Source organism: Cyanistes caeruleus, chromosome 1 (genome assembly GCF_971803275.1).
Source record: "Cyanistes caeruleus chromosome 1, bCyaCae1.hap1.1, whole genome shotgun sequence".
In the NCBI taxonomy this organism is placed as follows: Eukaryota; Metazoa; Chordata; class Aves; order Passeriformes; family Paridae; genus Cyanistes; species Cyanistes caeruleus.
Genome location: NC_141701.1, coordinates 7,522,939 through 7,540,998, shown reverse-complemented (window position 1 = coordinate 7,540,998; position 18,060 = coordinate 7,522,939). Strand labels below are relative to the sequence as shown.

Sequence of the window (18,060 nt, the reverse complement as noted above, 5' to 3'; positions counted from 1 at the left end):
GTGTATTAACTCCCAAGAGTCCCTCCCCTCCTGCAAGTTGGACTTTTTTAGCTATTTTCTTTTCTAAAACATCCAGGTTGGGATTCAGCTACAGATTAGAGTAGGCATCTGAACCTCTGTTGCAGTTTATTGAAAAATAGTGCACATACTTTTATTTGTTCCTTTTTTCTGTAATTTGTCTCTAAAGCATTGGCAGCACTATCCAGTGGATTACTGTAAGAACAGCTCTACCATGAGACACTCCTTCAGTTATTCTTGATTGTGTAGCAAAATCTGCATGTGCATGTAGGCATTCATATATACAAACTGATCTGCACTGGAGATTGAGGCTCACTCTGGGAGGTTTACTGATTCTGGGACAAATGAAGGAACGGCTTTTCTGAGTATTTTGTTTTACTAGGATTCTTCCTTTGAGGTTAGAGTTGGGTTCAGCCTTTCAAGTGATACCTCTTAAACCCTGTTCTTGCCTTACTGAGCTCCTATTGCCCTTTCTTAAGCTTTTTCTTTTCTGATAATTGTGTACTTGCTCTGACTTCCCATAGAATTGCTGACTCCCCATACCACAGATGTACATTTTACTCTTAAGTATTTTTAAACATAATTTTTATAGCTTCCCTTTTCAAATTAAGGAATACTTGGGCAGATCTGTTGTTTTTGCAAAGGTTCCTGTTCAAATGGTTCCTCAATATTTTGAGTCTGTTCATTGTAAATATCCATCAAGCTTCTTTAGTTTCCCTACGACTTCTCTTAGAAATAACAATTCTTAAATTAAAAGAATATACAATTTACACTACATCAACTTCTATGCAAGTTAGAAGAAGTAACAATTCACAGTTTCTAAAATTTCCTCCTAGCATCATAACCTTCTACAACTTAAGTCTGTGGTGCTGATTGAACTCTCCTGTTCAATCCTGTCCCTGAGTTTTGTTTTGGTGCTTTTCCAGTTTCCTCCATCCTGGTGCAGTAACCATAAGAACCATACATCTCAGATTATGAGATTGTGTACGAGGAATGAACAAAGCTATGAAAAGATAAGATCATAATACAAGAGAAATATCATTTCCCACTCATCACCATTCCAATCCTATTAACTGCTTTTTGAAATGCAGAAAAGACCTCATCATATGGATCTGGTTTTGTAATTTCTTTTCAAGAATAAATCTATCCTACCTTGAAAAACTGTACCTTTTTTCTTCCCTTAAATGTTTTTCCATGTTTTTCAGCATATCCCATTTCCTGCTTTCACTTGCACCCTGCCAGAAGGATGCTGTCATGATTATGCCTAGTGACTCTTGAATCTTTTTACTGACCTTTTTCTTTCTTTTTTATTTTTTTTTTTTTTACTTGATATTGACTGTAGTCTATGCCACTAGGTTCATTTCCCTTTCTCTGGCTTCTCTTGGAAAGTATCACATTTGCTATTTCTTTATATTACTTCAGTGGGCTGTGTCTGGGAACTTCACTACTCCCCCCTGCCCCCACTAAAATGAAGTCAAATAAGCAGCTGATACTTATCCTGAGGAGGCGTTCTACAGGTTAGCCAAAACCAAGTAATAAGCACAGTTTTAAATCACTCTCTAGGCTTGTTTGAAATACTTTGTGGCTGTATTTTGGTCAGTAATTAAAACTAATGAAATCTATCTGGGTTGTATCTTTACATTTTTTGCATTCCTCATTCAGTGATGCAGTTTTTTAAATGCTACTTATTTGTGGTAAAAGGATTGCCTTTTTTTGTTTTCTGATTTTTTTATTGATGTGAAATTATATGACTTGTATGAAATGGGATAGGAAATCCTAAGGCCAAATCTGGATCTTTGTAATACTGTTCAAGTTGGAAAATTTCTACTAAAATGAGGACATTTTTACTCAATTATTGTTCTTGAGATTAATTAGATAATGCCTTGGTAGGTAGAAAGATAAAGCAGAGCTTGTGGCTTGTTTCCTTCTATGTATCTGTTAGAGTACATGATAAGGGTCTGGCTTCTTTGGAACAATTCTATTGCCAACAGCAGTCATTCAGACTCAATTATAGTTCATGGGTTGAAATTATATCCATAAAAAGATGTCTATTAGCAATGTTTTAGATGTCCTGTTTGAGAGTAAATGATGCAAATTTCTCACAGATTACTGTACCTCTAAAGGTCTCTTGCTTTACTAAAGAGAGTCAGAAGAAAAAGCCGCTTCTAAATAGATCAAATGTTTTTTGAAAACTGTTCCAACTCATGTCTTATAGTTTTCATCCATATGTTAACTGTCTAAAGTAATGGGATGCAAGTTAGTGCTTATCATACTTTCAGAATTTTTAGACCAAATATACTGTTATTTAGTGTTCTTAAATACATATATGACATCAGGTTACATCCTATAATCACCCTGCATGTTTTATTATGCTTGGCTTTCCTGAAACAGATGGAAATCTCTTCAGAAGCAGAAGAAAATGTATTTTTTTGACCCACTCAGTATCTCACACCCAGTGGGATTTTTAGGTTGCGTTCAGAAGCTTTCACAGGATCAGAAGGGAGTGGCAACTGATTCCTTTGTGCAGGGTTTGAGTATGATATGGCCTGACACCTTCAAATGAAGCTGTTATTATTCTGTGCTTGTGATTTCACATACTAGAAGTCAAATTGCAGTGAAGTTGACTGATTCCAGCAGATTGTTTTGGGTGTGTCTGCGTGTGTGAGAATGACTCAAGCCAGGACAATACATCACTGAATCCCGTGTCCAGTTTGTATCTTCCAGCATTTTTTGCATAATGCTTGTAATCGGATTTAAGCCTACAGAGAAATGACAAACTCTGAATCTCTTTTCGATTTTTTTCTGGCTGTAGCAAAGCAGAACTGTCATGATGTGGGGGAGGGAGGTGTTGGAAGGGGAGCCCTGGGTATAGTGTTTAATGGTGAGTGATCCGTGTGTTCGCAGGGGCCGTGGGGGAGTGCCTCCACCACCAGCAGGAGTGCCCAGAGGGGCACCAGCTCCCAGGGGAGTCCCTCCCAGCAGAGGACCAGTCAGTCGGAGCCGGGGACTTCTGGCACCCAGAGCACGAGGAGTTCCTCCCCCGGCAGGGTACCGGCCCCTGCCGCCGCCCCCGGCGCAGGAGACCTACGGGGAATATGTAAGTGGAGCTGTGGATGTGCTGTGCATGCAGCATGTGTCATTCTGGAGAGGTCAGATCCCTTCAGAACTCCATACAGTCTCTGGAATTAGCACCTAATTATGTCCTACACCCAACATCTCTGACAAATGTGGTCATCTCTTTTACTGTTTCAGACTTGAACTGGTTAATTATTTTCAAAAATCAGGTTATATGTGTACAGCACCATAAAGACATTTACAGTGCATTTGGCAAAATAGTTATGTACCTCTTAAATGTTTAATATTAGGTTTTTGCTTTCCAAGAAATCTGAGAAATCACAATGTTGTAGGCTTTTAATTCTCAACTAAAACAGAATAATATTCTAATCTTCCTAAGCCTATCTTTGTGGTCATGTAGTTGTTTAATGATTGGACAAGTAAAATATTTTTATGAAAGCTTCAGAACTAATCCTAAAATTTTAACAGTGCACAGTTTATCTCAATAAGCCATACATATCCATCTTGATTTTATTGTATTAAGTATTAAAATCATATCAAAACACTTTTTATGTTATATATGACAAAATTATGCTTTTCTGAATTAAGGAAACCTTAAGTTGAACTTACAAAGCAGTAAGATACAGAAAAGAGATCATTAAATCAAAGCAATAGTGATAAAAATGAATTTAGTCTTAGAGAAAAATAATACCTTCAAGGACAATGCTTTTAATGCTTTTTTATATAAATAAATGTTTTAGTGTACCCTCTTTACAGCTAAGGGTGTCTGGACTTTGTTGCTTAGACTAGCAGGAAAGGAGATTCTGCATTCCTGAAGATGGTTTTGCTATTTAGATTTTTTTTTACTTTTCTCTAAACCTTTCTTTACCTCCATTACCTTCAAAAATCCCCACCAAAACCATCTAAATCAAATAACAGGTTTTTTTTTCCTTTTGCCAGAAACACAGTTTTCTATATAACACTTGTAGCTTTATTAGGGAAGAAGTTTAATGTTGTTAATGTAAACATTTATGCATATAACTGAACAATTCAGAATAAGTTAATGCAGTTCATTAATTTTGAGGAAGAATACTTAAGCAATGTGTCGAAATTTCCCCTGGCTATACTTGACTAGTCAGAGTGGGTACTGAAAATAAGTGGTTCTAACACAATGCTTTCAGAAGAATCACTCCTCATTGAACAGCCTGTTTCCAGGACATACATTCTAAAACACAGAGAGGTGGTAGAATATAAACCTCCTTGAGTAACTTCATATTTATATATCATCTATTATTTATAGCCTGTGTCTATAGAAGTGGTGGGGAAGTAACAGCTGTTTGCCTCAGTATCCTGAAGTATGCTTCACTTTTGGGAGAATAATTAGAAAATAGCACTGTACAGAAAAATAGTGCTGTGCTAAATAACTTCTAAAAATTTTTTTTCAATCTAGATCACTTATTTTCTTAAAAAGATACCTTAGCTGGGATAGATACAGTTAGATAGGTAAAGCTGTAGTTGATAAAGCAGTGCTAGGTGGTCTATTTTTTCTTTAGAAGAAATTCAGCAGGGACGTAAGCCGCTGGTGTATTGCATGTTCAGTGTTAAATTTGATGCTTGGTATTTTTTTACTGTTTTTTACAGTACATTATCTGAGTGCCTTAACTATGTCTTCTACAGGTTAAGGGAGCATGGTAGGAGTCAGTAGTAGTATTTCTGCCCCTTCTTTACGAAGTCCTTTTTAGTTATATCTAATACTAAGACATTTGCCAATCTGGACAGAGTAAGGTCTTGTTGAATGAGGAGTGTCTGTACAATGAGAACATCAGAAAGACTGGGGGGTTCCATAAGTTATTTAAGCACCATCAAAGCTTTGGGGACTGAGATATCCAGAGAGCTTACAGAGAAACCTTTAGCAGTATATTGGGTTTTTGTGGCCAGGTTTTCGTAACAGAGGGGTGCAGGGGTGGCTTCTGTGAGATGCTTCTGGAAGCTTCCCCCATGTCCAGCGGAGCCTGTGCCAGCCAGCTCCAAGGTGGTCCTGCTGCTGGCCAAGCAAAGCCCAGCAGCAATGGCAGTACTGCCTCTGGGGTAACAAACATATTTAAGAGAGGGAAAAACCCAGTCAGGAGCAGTCTGTTCCTAAAGAGCTTCACCCCATGGAAGGGGCCTACACTGGAACAGTTCATGGAGAGCTGCAGCTCAAGGGAAGGGCTCATATTGGAGGAGTTAGTGGTCTGACTGTACCTCTGGGAGGGATCTGATGCTGGAGCAGGTGAAGAATGGGAGGTGTCCTGTCCCTGAGGAGGAGCAAGCAGAGACAAGGTGTGGTGAACTAACCACAGCCCCATTCCAATCCCCCTATGTTGCTGTGAGGGAACGAGTAGAGAATTCTGGAGTGCAGTTGAGACTGGGAAAGATGGGAAGAGTGCAGGGAAGGTGTTGCTAAATTGAGTTTTTATTTCTCATCATCTTACTCTGATTTCACTGGTAATATGCCAATTCCCCCCAGCTGGGCTTGCCTTTGCCTGGGACAGTAACTGGTGAGGATCTCTCTCTGCTCCTAAGCCATGAGACTTTTGTTATGGGTTTCTCTCCCCTGTCCACCTGAGGGATGGGAGTGACAGAGTGGCTTTGGTGGGCACCTGGTGTCCAGTCAGGGTCAACCTACCACAATGACTTTCCATTGAGGATTGGAAAGTCCTGAGGATTCATGAAGTTTTTCATTCCCTTAGGCTTACTAGCTTTGCTTTGTACTTGTTAAACTAATGTGAAACACTGTGCAAGTCCAGGAGGAAGCAAACTGTGTAAATGGAAGCTTTGAACTACTCACTCCTTTAACTGTGAATATCTCAAAGGTGATTTAGGACTTTCAATATATAAAGTTCTTGCCTATTTCCTCTGTTGAGTGCTATTAAATCTACCTTGTTGCAGACAATGAATTACGAACAGCTTCCCTTTTCCTTCACTCCCTTTGCTAACTCTGTGTAGTTCTTGAAACCAATGAATTTTTAACATCTGTGACTAACTCAGTTCTGCCTCCTGCTTATCCTGATATCTTTCCTTCCTCTTCTTGATTAAGGAGCTGGGTTATTTTTGGAAGTTATCATCAAAATGGGAAGGGAATGCCTATTTCATATGAAAAATTGGAAGGGGTACTTCTGGAGGCAGTATTTCACATGGGAAAAATATCACAGCAAGAAGTTGTTAATTTGAGATGCATTTTAATGTGGGCTCAGGATCAAGAAAACCGTGTGAACATTGCTGTCCTTTGTTTAGAGGCCACAGGGAAGTGTTCCAGAACGTTGCCCATTACAGAAAGCTCTACTCAGTGAGATGCCTCGGTCTTCTGTCAGCATTCTGGGGTCTTTGCATTGGTGGCCTTTGAATGCTTTGGCTTTCTCTGCAGAAGTCACACAGTATACTGGACTAGCAGCAATATTTGTGCATCTTTCCAGTTCAGTATAAGTATTTTTCCCACTCTACTGCTGCCAGTCTCATTTATGTATGAGTCTCAGCTGCAGAACTTACTCCTCCTGAGACCCCACCACACTGTACCGTGATGAAGCCCTTGAAGCCACTAAATAACAGTTCCTTATCATTTTCTCTGAAGACTGACTCTTTAATAGCTGTAGCATCAGCTTAGATAGGAAAAATTCTGGCCTCTATGGTCAGCCAGCTTTATAATCGCTGCTCTGACCTCACTGCTCTGGTTGCTGTGATAAACTTTCTCTGAAGACTAAGAGGACTCTAATTTTTCTTTTCCTCAGCTCCTCAGGTCAGGAGAAAACATGTTGTGACATGTGAAGCATGGCCAGGATTATTTTTGTAATAGTTGGATGAGGTGGATGCTACATTTGTTGGGGCACTTACAGATGGTTTCAGAAACATTTTTCTCTTCATTAAATGTGATTTTTTCTTTACTCATTGAACTACACTGTGTAATAGATAAAAAATATTTTTCATGGATTTTTAAGCTGACAACTTATTCTACTAAGAAATAGAAACTGTATCTAACTACTAGCTAAAAAATCCAAGCTTTTCCACAATTTTCCAATAAGCAGGAAATTAGTAACAGTGTAAGGTCAAATCCTTAGCAAATGTTGAGTCAAACATAGGTTAAAACAGAACTGTTCAGTCTCAGTTCCTCTCTCAACATTTGCTGCTCTTGGCCTCTTCCTGCTGTCATCTTAGCAGCTTCCAACCTCTGAGGCTTTTTTCCAAATTAGCAACACAGCAGTGGGACTGAAGCTTTATAAGAGTAGTTTTTTTATTTGATGCTGTTTTCATTTTACAAAGGCAAATATTTTGCAAATACTCTGTTGGTCTTTCACTTCTCTACGTTGCATGATGATTTGTTATGTTGTTTGTGATGATGTTGTGTTAAGTCCTGTTTTGGCTGCTTAATTGTGTTAAATGCAAAGTGAATTTTATCTGAGTTCATAACCAGATTTTTAGGCATTAAGAACTTTAAACATGGATTTAAAACCTGCTGCTTTGGAAGTGTGGAATGTCTACACTAAAAAATAACTTATTAGTCTAGCATGTTGTGGTTAAGACTTATTTCAACACTACTTTGGAAGGTAGATCTAAACATTCCTCCCTGTTCTGGGGAAGATTTGTGTCAGAGCTTTATTTTTGGTTTTGGCTAATTTTATTGGTATCTTCTGGTGCTCAGACAAGGGTTAACTGATGCACTGACCCACATGCATTATTTCTGGCAGCTAACGCTTCAGTGACATTGCTTTGTGTATTAAGAAGTGGAACTAAGATGGAATGACTACCAATAAGATATTGGTATTTAAGTATAATATTACTTCTAATGTTAAGTAAATTGTAACCTGAAAAAGAGCACTGTGAATTATTTCCAATTAGATTTCAAGATTTTTTCAATTTGGATACAGATAACAGGCCTCTCAAAAGGATGTATGGAACAGTCACATGCAAAAAAAGGTTACTGGTAACAACAAACTTCAAAACCTACCTAAAATGTACTTTTAGTTATTTATTCTTTCTGCAAAACCATGAAGGTTAGGCATGTTTTTAAGCTTTATAGCTCATGAAGCATTAATTTGTAGATATTTCCAGACATGCATTGTTTTAACTGAAAAACAAAGCAGACTTCAGACACAAGATTGTAGTTCTCACACTGAGTCTGTATTGTGAGACTGTAATTAGCACTGTGTATACTTCAAAGTACATCTGTATTACAAATATTACAATACTATGAGACTATGCTTGTCCTGTTTCCCATGATAAATGGGGAAGATCCAAAGCATTACCATAACCTGCTGTCTAACAAGATCTTGCCCAAATTGATGAGATGATGGTGTGTTTCTCTGTCTCTCTTTGTAAATGAAATCTCAGTATTTTTCTGGTAGTGGAAGGCCTGTGGTTCAAATTCCTGTTACAGGTATTCATATGCCCTGGTTGTATCCACCAGGATACTGTCCCAGCATATACAGTGCTTTCTGTCCTTTTCATTTTGCAGGAAATCCTACAAGTTTGGTAAGCCTTAAGCAAAGTTGATTCACAAATAAGTATTTGTCTGGATGGCTAAGAAATTAATTTCATAATCCAGTGATTATTACAAAATACAAATATACGTACACATTAGAGAAAAGAATGACTGCAGTCGTGCTATTTACAGGGAAGAGCCCATTCATTGAAGACCTTGAGCCTGTTATTTAGTTCACTTCCTTAGAAAGCCAGTGCAAATTCTGTTTTAATCTCCAGCCTTAAGCTTGAATTCCCTGTCTCCATGTTGAGATCATAATTAATTTAGATTTTGAAAAACTGAAAATTAGGATTAATGTGGAAGCAATTTCTGGGAGCTATTAATACACTGCTGATTTTGCATGGTGAACTGTTTTTAAAGCAGAGTTTTTTTATTAACATTCACTTGCTGTTTGGGGTTGAAAAAGGTAAGATCTGTTGGGGAAAAAAAAGAAAAATCTGTTTACCATATAAAAAAACTAATTTTTTTTTTTATTTACGATTAAAGACTTATTGAAGTTGAGGTAGCAAAATATTAGTGAAAGTAAGGGCTAGTCCAGATGACATAAGACTTTGAAAATAATTTAAATTCTTGAATGGAGTTCAAGTATCATTTCAGTGTCAATTAGCAAGATCTCTACACCATATTTTAATTTATCTTGGTCTTGTGAATGTTGATAGCTTCCTAATGACATGCAGCATTTTAAATCAGTGAGTTTATTTGCTTAGTTGTTTTGAATGTGAATCTTTTTGTTTGGGTTCCTGGAAAAGGGCTTGTATTAGCTTCAGTTTCTAAGAACTAGAGAAATTATCTTTTGTCCATACTGTCCCTGTTCCCCTTTGTGGATAATGTTGTAATTTCCATTTAGGTATTGCACCATTTTTTAAGCAGTTTGTTCACTTTTTCGTTCTGGCTTTTTAGAAGTTCCACCACTGTTCTTAAATTCAGGGGGAATTTGTGTTAGACTTTTAGAAAGCAAATTCATAACATGAAAACATTTTCTTGGCTTTTTCTTTCCAATATTATGTTCTTTTTCAAAGTAAATAAATAGGAAGATGAAATAAATGTGGGGAGAAAAAATGATTTTGTATTTTAAATCCTTCAATTAGTTGTTTTGTGTAATTTTAAATGTTTTATCTTCTCTGGAGTTTTCAGGGTGAGATAGAGAATGCAAAATGTTTCAGTTTTCCCAGGAACTGGGGTAACATTGGCTGTGGAAAAAGTGGAGTGTATTGGGGGAAAGGCTCAGGCTTTTCCTCTTGCCTAACTCAATGTTCACCTATTAAGTTCCTATAAAATTCTTTTCCAAGTATTTTAGGTTAAGCTGCTTATCTGAAACTTGGTATTATTGAATGAATCCTCCTGATTCTGACACTGCTCCCTGCTGTTGTGTATAGAAAATCAGACTTGTTTTGGTCTGATAGTAATTTGGTTTAAACGTTGCTGTCTATATTCATTAGCAACTCCTCAGGGACTTCTGGAGGTGCATGAAAAACAATCCACTCCTGCATCTCTCATTCTAGGAAAACCTTATTTGTTCTGGTTGGATATGCACTCTGCTCCTTCTGGAAGAAAACAGATGAAAATCTCCAAAATAAGAGCTTACAGTCTCTGCATGTTTGCTGCTAATATCCTTGATGTGGGCACTCAGAGTTAAGATGATTGTAGCTACCCATATTTGTTTTGATTGCCCCATATTCCCTGTTGATTAAATGAGGGGGGATGTTATTACCATGTAACAAAAGGCTCTTCCTTCCCTTTACAGTTCTAATTTGCCAAAAGTTCATTGCAATGCACTTACTTTTGTGTTTTCTCCTTCAAGTTCATCTCTGCACAAACTTTTCTGGTTTTTTTATTTGATAGTTTTTATCTAAAAGGTATATGTTCATCCAGTGTTCTGGGATAAAGTAGTGGTCTAAGTATTAATTCAGGAGAATGATGAGGAAAAGAAACAGTGTAAAAATAAAACATTTTAGCTGTTGTGGTAATGGCCTTATTTTTTTTCCCTTGGATGGATTTCCTTAGATAGGAACAGCTGGAAAATTGATTTCTTGTTGATTACAGGATCTTTTTTCCCAGTTCTGCAAATGGCCTTTTTGTTAAAGGCCACTTTTACCTTCTTTCTCCCTGTTTCTGTCTTGTTCTTTGAAACATTGTTCATTTTCCTTAGAGAGGGTCCAAGCAGTAGTCTGTCACTGTCACTGCCAGCAGATTACAATTTAAAACTACCATTACCTATTCTTCACATGCAAGGGTTTGTTCAGAGTGCTGTTGTAATTAAAAAGCACTGATGAGCAAGGCTTAGTATGATTTATAATGTTTTGGGGAGTGCAGAGGTTTTGGCAAAGATTGTTTTTATCATTTTTTGACCCATGATAGTAACTTAATATATTTGCATGGTGCATATTTACACATTGTCTTTGATTCTTTTAATGAAAAATGTCTGTACTTTACATGGAGCAATTACAGCTACCACTGCTGCTCTTTGGATTTATTTCACCTGTGGGCACCATCATTTAGACCACTGCAAGCAGAAGCTCTCTTTAAGTAGAAACACTTATATGTTGGCTTAATAAAGGACTTCATGAATAAAGATTTTACAGAGTAATTTCATATTCTTTTTGGATGATATGTGTTAGAACTCCAACTTTTCTGTTACTTGGGGGGAAGATCCTTAAGCCTGGAGTCAGGACAGTTGCTCTTGATACCTTCCTGGTGGATACTTTAAATGTTGGGGGATAAATACCTGTAGTTCAAAAGGACTTCAGCGTTTTCAGCTCTTTTTTTCCTGCATTTCTGTTGTAAGCACAGACTGTCCAGCACTCTTGCTGCCTTTTGATCAGACTACTCTGATAAGAGTTAAGTTTTCTAGGTTATCCTGAAAAGTAGAATAATAAAGAAAAGGCTTCTGTTCATGGAATGAAGACATGATCTGGTGTGGGCTTTTGGGTTTTGAAGAGGGAGATGAATATGTAGTATGAATAGAGAGGGAAGTCCATTGAATTACATTTAGTAGGTGGAAAAATAGAGACACTGTCATCTATGTGAAGAAGAATAATGACTTTAAATATAAAAGTGAATGCCTTTATGAGTACCAAAGATGCCCAAAAATCAGCAGGAAAAATGTAATGAGAAGGTTCTTATGAAGGTGTGATTCTTTTGTTATTACCTAGAAAGAAATCTGTATAGAGATGCTTGGGCTTAGTAGAATGTACTTAGTACAAAGGTGTACTTTAGTACAGACTTTCTATGCATTTAAGTTCAGTTCTGTCCATTTTAGTTATTTTCATTTCAGTTAGCATGCCATTTTATAGCACTGAACATGCCAGATGGTCAAGGATATTTCACCTAAATACTAAATAAAGAAAACGTTCACTGAAGCCACTAGAGGCCTGATTCAGAAAGAAAATACTCAAGTAGCGTAGATTTAATTTAAAATGTAAAAAAAATCTGTCTTGGCTGACCTTATTTGTAACCTCCTGAAAGAGAAAGTTTTCAAATACTGCATGACTAAGAGCAAATACTGTCAGACCTAGTTCAGGGAAAGCTCAGAAACATACTTCAGCTGCTTCTGCCTAATTGCTACTTCAAAGGAATCGTGCAGAGCAAACATATATTTTGGAATTTGAATCTCTTATTTCTTAACAGAACAAGCTATTGAGACCAAACCCATTTTATTTTTGGAGCATGTTGCAAATATTTATGTTGTTTTTACTGTAAACTTTGAGGCTTATAGCTAAATATTAGGGGAAAATTCTTTCCTGTGAGTATGGTGAGGCTCTGGCACAGGCTGCCCAGAGAAGCTGTGGCAGCCCCATCCCTGGAGGTGTTCATGGCCAGGCTGGATGGGACTCTGAGCAACCTGGTCTATTCCAGACATATGGAAGGTGTCCCTGTCCATGACAGGGGTTGGAACAAGATGATCATTAAGGTCCCTTCTAACCCAGACCATTCTGTGATTCTGTGAAATACATCAATAAAAGATAATTGATCTGTTTAAGCAGATTATAGTTATCTCAAAAGCACAGGTTGACAATTTTAATTCTGACAGTAATCCCACATATAAACTACTAACCAGATATCTTTCCATGAAAGCCTTCTAAGAGCCACCATCAACAATATCATAATGCAGGGCTTAATTTTAGCAGTTGTCAATTTACTAACACATGAAGTGGTGAACAGTAATGAATCTTGGGCAAAAATTCTCTGGAAGACAAGTGCTAATAAAATAAGTAGTTCAGTCTGACACAGAATAAACCTCCCCCAGATTTTCCTTTTGTTCTGCTGAACATCTTATGAAGGATCTTCTCATTTCAAATTTATTTTGTTCCTCTGTTTTCAAGAAGTCATAGAAACCCATAACTTCAAAGTTGTCTCTTACCATCTTTCTTTCATGATCCATTTTTTCAGTGAAGTAGTTAATATACATGTGACTGAGAGGACTGATTGCTCAAGAGGTCTCTAATGATTCCTTAGGGGCAAAGCTTGTCTAACACATTAAAAAGTTAATTTCAGTCCTCTGCTTTCTTTTGTTGCCACTGCTGGATGTGCCCAGTTTGAAGTTTGGAAGCCTCTCTCAGGGATGGCTGGTTCACAGTTGTGAGAGTCTATGAGAGGAGACCAAATGTCATGTAAATTTTCTGGAACAGAGCAAAGAAATTGGCTCAGGCAGCTTCTGCTGTTGGTCAGGGTCTGTATTGTTAACAGATGTCTGTGTATTGCATCAATAAGGAATAAAATGCCTGATTGGAATAACTGCCAGGAGGCATTGGGGTTGGGGGTTTAGTCTGTAGCTTATCAAGGAAAACCCATATCTGATGGACAAAAAAAAAAATCCTAAAAGTCTGTTTTAACTTTTAGTTTCAAGGCAGTGTATTACCGAAAGAGAATATAAAATTCCTTCTAAGAGTGACTATTTATTCATGGATTTCCATGCAACTGACAGTTGAAAGAATCCTAGTTTCTTCTTCTAAATCAATAAATAAACTCACTCAACTGTGCTGGCAAATGTTCACAGTCCTCCTTCTCCTAATCACTGCTGGGAAACAGTCATGTGCACTGATCTAACAGTGGTGAAGCTCTGTCAATAGACAGGTTGCCTGTTTTCCATAGAAGCAATTTCAAATGACTGGAAAACTTGCTACAAACTCATAGGAAATTAGGTTTTCCATCAATTATTTTGAGGATGTTACTGGCTTCTGCTATAGAAAGCTGTCAGAGTCCCATCACTGGAGATGTTTTCTACTAGAGTTAGACAATCCATCATTTGTCATTCCTATCTAAATTGATTCTATTTGTTAGTTTAGTTTTCTGTCTCTGCTGAAAGATTCTTAAGTGTTCTTTTTCATGAAAATGTTGGCTCTTTCATGAGGCTTTATCCTTTAATTGTCAGGGCTGGATACACACTTATTCAGAAAACACCATTTTTACTTATTTAGATATATATACACACACTCATACCTATATGAAAGATGATCCCCCAGTCTTCAAAGTATCTTCTCTTTAGATCATTCTTATCTGGCAACATACTCCTAAATACCCATCATTGAGGTCTTTGGGATATTTAGATAGAATTTAGATATTAGGATTTCCTAGGAATCAATGCAGTGGATGTGCCATTTTTGCTTTTCCTGTGTTTAGAGCAGTTAGGTGTATTGTTGGGCAAAACAGTAAATTGAGTACAGTTCTTCAGGTTTCTCTAGCTCATCCTTCTCTTTGAAAACACATAATTACTGTCACTTGTTTTTATCCCAAACTTTTACATAGCTGGGGTTAGTAGTTTGTTCAAATTGGTGTTGAAATACAGCACTGTTTTGGGAAGATTGTTACGGTGTATATTTAAATAGTGTGAATATGTGGAGACAAGTAAGAAATCCTTACTTCTAATTTCTTGTTCGGTGCTGAACTCCAACAAGTTGAAGAGTATTCAGAGGGCTTTCAGAGTGGTAAAACTATCATTCCTGCTAGTCTTATCTCCAGGAAAGTCCTTTCCTATTCAAAGTTACGTAGAATATTGAATTTATGATCCAGAAATAAGTCAGGTACCTAAGTCAGCTGTACAATATTTATTCAGATGTTTTGATTCCTGAGATGCTTTCCAGAGCTTTCTTCAAGATCAGTAGCTCACTCAAACTCAAGAACATGGAGGCATGATATGTTTGTACTGTCATCTGCACAAGCCAGTGTTAACTAAAAAACATCTTCTCAAAGCACATTGCCAATAACTTAAAATACCTTTAAAGAAATCATGGTCTAAGATTTATTGATAGAAGTAGTCTCAATATTAAGATTTTGCCACTCCATGGTGTACATATATACATACATTTCAGGAGAGTGTTGTCTTTCCCACTTAGAAGAATTAGGTTACTGCTCTGTTTCTGGAGTGTGATTAAAGTTAATATTTACATCTTTTGCATCATTTCAGGAGTATGATGATGGCTATGGAGCTGCTTATGATGAACAAAGCTATGATTCCTATGATAACAGCTATAGCACTCAAGCACAAAGGTAAGCCTCCAAATCAACTTCAACTATGTTTGAAAAATTCGGTGGTTGACCAGTTAGTTTTACTTAGTGTTGTTCAATTCCATCTGTAACAGCAAAAATTTTATGTTTTTACTGTCGCATAAGTATAAATTTCAGAGTGGCTGACAAGAAACAGAACTGACAACTTGTAACAGTTTTAGTGATGCCAAACCCTAAATCAAAATTTTCAAAGGTTCAGGAAATTCAGGGAAATTTTCAGATTCATTGTGGGAGGGAGGATTGGGTAAGGAGGGGAGAGGAGAAAAAAGACAACTTTACAGAAGGTATTAAATTTTCTGAAACACAATTGATGAAATTTTCTAACTACTTTTGCAAAGTTATATTTTAGTATTTTACCTGTATTTGACTGTTGCGCAACCCTGGGACTGGATTGGTCAGGGGCGAGTGGCAAATAAAAATAATTGGGATAGGAATGATTGAGACTCTTGGAAAAGAACTTCGAATAACAGAGTAAAACAACAAATGAGTGAAGCTGCACCACATATGGGGTACCAGGAGGTTGGGCAGACACAACAATATATGTGGAACATCTGAGGGCAGAGAACCAATCAAGATCTGGGATTAGGAATATACAAAATAATATGGAAAACAACAACCAATTAGAGGGAGAATTGAGAACATTCTGGAAGCATAACCACATGTGAAATAACTTTATCTACATAACAATTCCTGTGATACCATTCTTCTCACTACAACCTAACAAGAAGTTTCCCACGGCCTAAGGCTGAGTGAGCCACTGGGGCTACCCCATTGCCCATTTCAACATTTGCCTGTAGGAAAAATACACCTGCCAGTTTGTTTTAACCCTATGTGGAACTCCTTGTATGCTTGAATCTCTTGCCATTTGTTTGCCTTCTCCTGCTTCATTTTCAGCAGTATTTTTAAGCACTTTTTATTTTTTTTAAATTTTGCTTTCTGTTTTGCTTTCTTCAAAGGAGTCAGACAATATTTGGCAACTCTATGGGTAACAGTCTGACCCAACAATGGTAAACATGCTGTGAAGTACAAAGTACTTCCTTTATGTGCTTTGAACTTCATGGCAGAAATCCCATTACAAATGTAGCAGCTTGGATGATCATCTCCACTTCTGGGTATTTCCAGTGTGCCTGTCTGGAAACAGAACTTCTGTCCACCTTTTACTGAATTGTAATTTATTTTCATTCTTTTTCTCTCAGACCAAGTATTCATAATTTGGTCAATAGTAGGTGTTTTAATGTCTTTAAAAATGTCCCAAAATTTTATGATAAAGTTATGACCTGCCTCTGAGGTAGGGTTACTGAGGTTCCTAAAGGTTAATAAATCCCTTGTGGTGAATTAAACTGAAGAGTGTATTTGAGAGAGATTTGTTCTACCTTCTGCCAAGTATATGTGAGTTTTACAATGCAGCTTTATCTGAAATAGCGCAGATCTGTTTACAGCTAAGTTGAGAACAAAACTGTTTACACCTGGCATCTGCTCTGCTGTAGCATTGTCGCACACAGCTTCAGTTTTGTTGTGTAAATGAATATTTTTCTGTGCTCAACAACTTAGTCATTGTGAAAAAGCATAGTGGAAAGTTCAAGTGTCATTATTGTTGAGAACTAAAATAATGAAATTACCTTTGTGCCTCATTCTTGGCTCCTGCAGACTCTAAGCTTGATAAAAATATGATTTAAGAAATCTGTAGTGTAGAACCTTCAAAATATGAGACTCTGTAGAGTGTTACATTTCAAGAACAGTTGCTGGTAATGGATTTTTTTTTTTTTCCCCCCCAAAAGACAACTGACAAAGTAGTTCTCAACTTTTTTGTTGGAAGTTCTGTTCTGCCTTTCTGCTTTACTGTTAGTAAATGTGTTTATTGCACACAAACATTTGGACTTCATTACAAAGTCATTTTCCTGAGCCAAAATTCAACATTACTTTGATTTTTTTTTCTGCATTAAGAAGGTTTTTACTGAGATTTTTCTCCTTTGAACTAAAATTAGAAAAAAAGTAATTCTCCCAAGGAATGAAATTGCTCTTGTAAATGATTAATATATAAGAATATGTATAACATTCTTAGATACATGTGCACGTGCTTAGCTGTCTAGAAGGAGATATTTCATAAAATGATTGCTTTACTTTATATTTTACCTGTAGTTTCACAAAACATATATTGTTAGATTTTAACGAATTTGTTGCCTTCTTAATGATTACTTGACTTTTAGTGCCCTGTGGTAAAAGAATACAAATTATTCACTTGCATGTTTCTCAGAGGATATCAACACTCATTTTCTGGCATATTTTCTGGCTTGGCAGAAAAATTTTTTAGGATACTATTGGCAAGCAAAAAGTAATAACTGTAAACAGCCATCTGAGCTACCTAGACCAGCATTCCTGTCTTTGATGTGAATATTAAGTAATAGCCCATATTGCAAAATATTCTGTAACCACAATGAGATACCATATTTAGGTGCATTACAATGCCCTTACTATGGAGGAAAGTAGGGAGAAGTCCATTGTTTTCATAGTTTAGCTTTATTTATTCTTGATTTTTTCCCTTATAAAGTATGGGAGGAAACTGCATTTGTACATGGAGAGCAGTGATGTGTTTAAAATGCATCATTTGGTGACCAGCATGTGGAAATAACTTATTCTTTCCTTTACTAAATTGAAAAGAGTAATCTTGAAGTATTTCTAGTATGTCTTCTGATACTGATTTCTCTAGAAATACTGTGACATTAGCAATACTGTGTGTTAAAGAGGAAGTCAGAGAAACAGGTAGTCAACTGAAAATTAATTGTCTCATTAAGTTATTTGCAGTGGCTTTTAGTATATGACTAAATTTGAGTGCAGGAACATGGCTTAATGCTCCTAAGTGCATAATGTGTGATATGGTGGAAACAGCTAAAAGTTTTCATTCTTGTTTTAAACATTTTGCTTATTTAGTTATTTCTCTGTTAAAAACAAAAACTTGCAATAGAATCTAA

The 18,060-nt window shown here is 36.8% G+C and overlaps 1 protein-coding gene across 3 annotated transcripts in view; it reads left to right on the top strand.

Moving 5' to 3' along the window:
• KHDRBS3 (KH RNA binding domain containing, signal transduction associated 3) overlaps positions 1-18,060 on the top strand; it is a 90,413-nt gene that overhangs the window by 52,682 nt on the left and 19,671 nt on the right. For all 3 annotated transcript variants that reach the window (XR_015283572.1, XM_086878250.1, XM_086878260.1), the window contains 2 exons: positions 2,923-3,115; positions 14,991-15,073. Coding sequence is in view for 2 of the 3 variants with exons in the window: in XM_086878250.1 (XP_086734376.1) it covers positions 2,923-3,115; positions 14,991-15,073 (276 nt within the window). In the remaining variant the exon portion in view is untranslated. The remainder of the gene's footprint in view (positions 1-2,922; positions 3,116-14,990; positions 15,074-18,060) is intronic.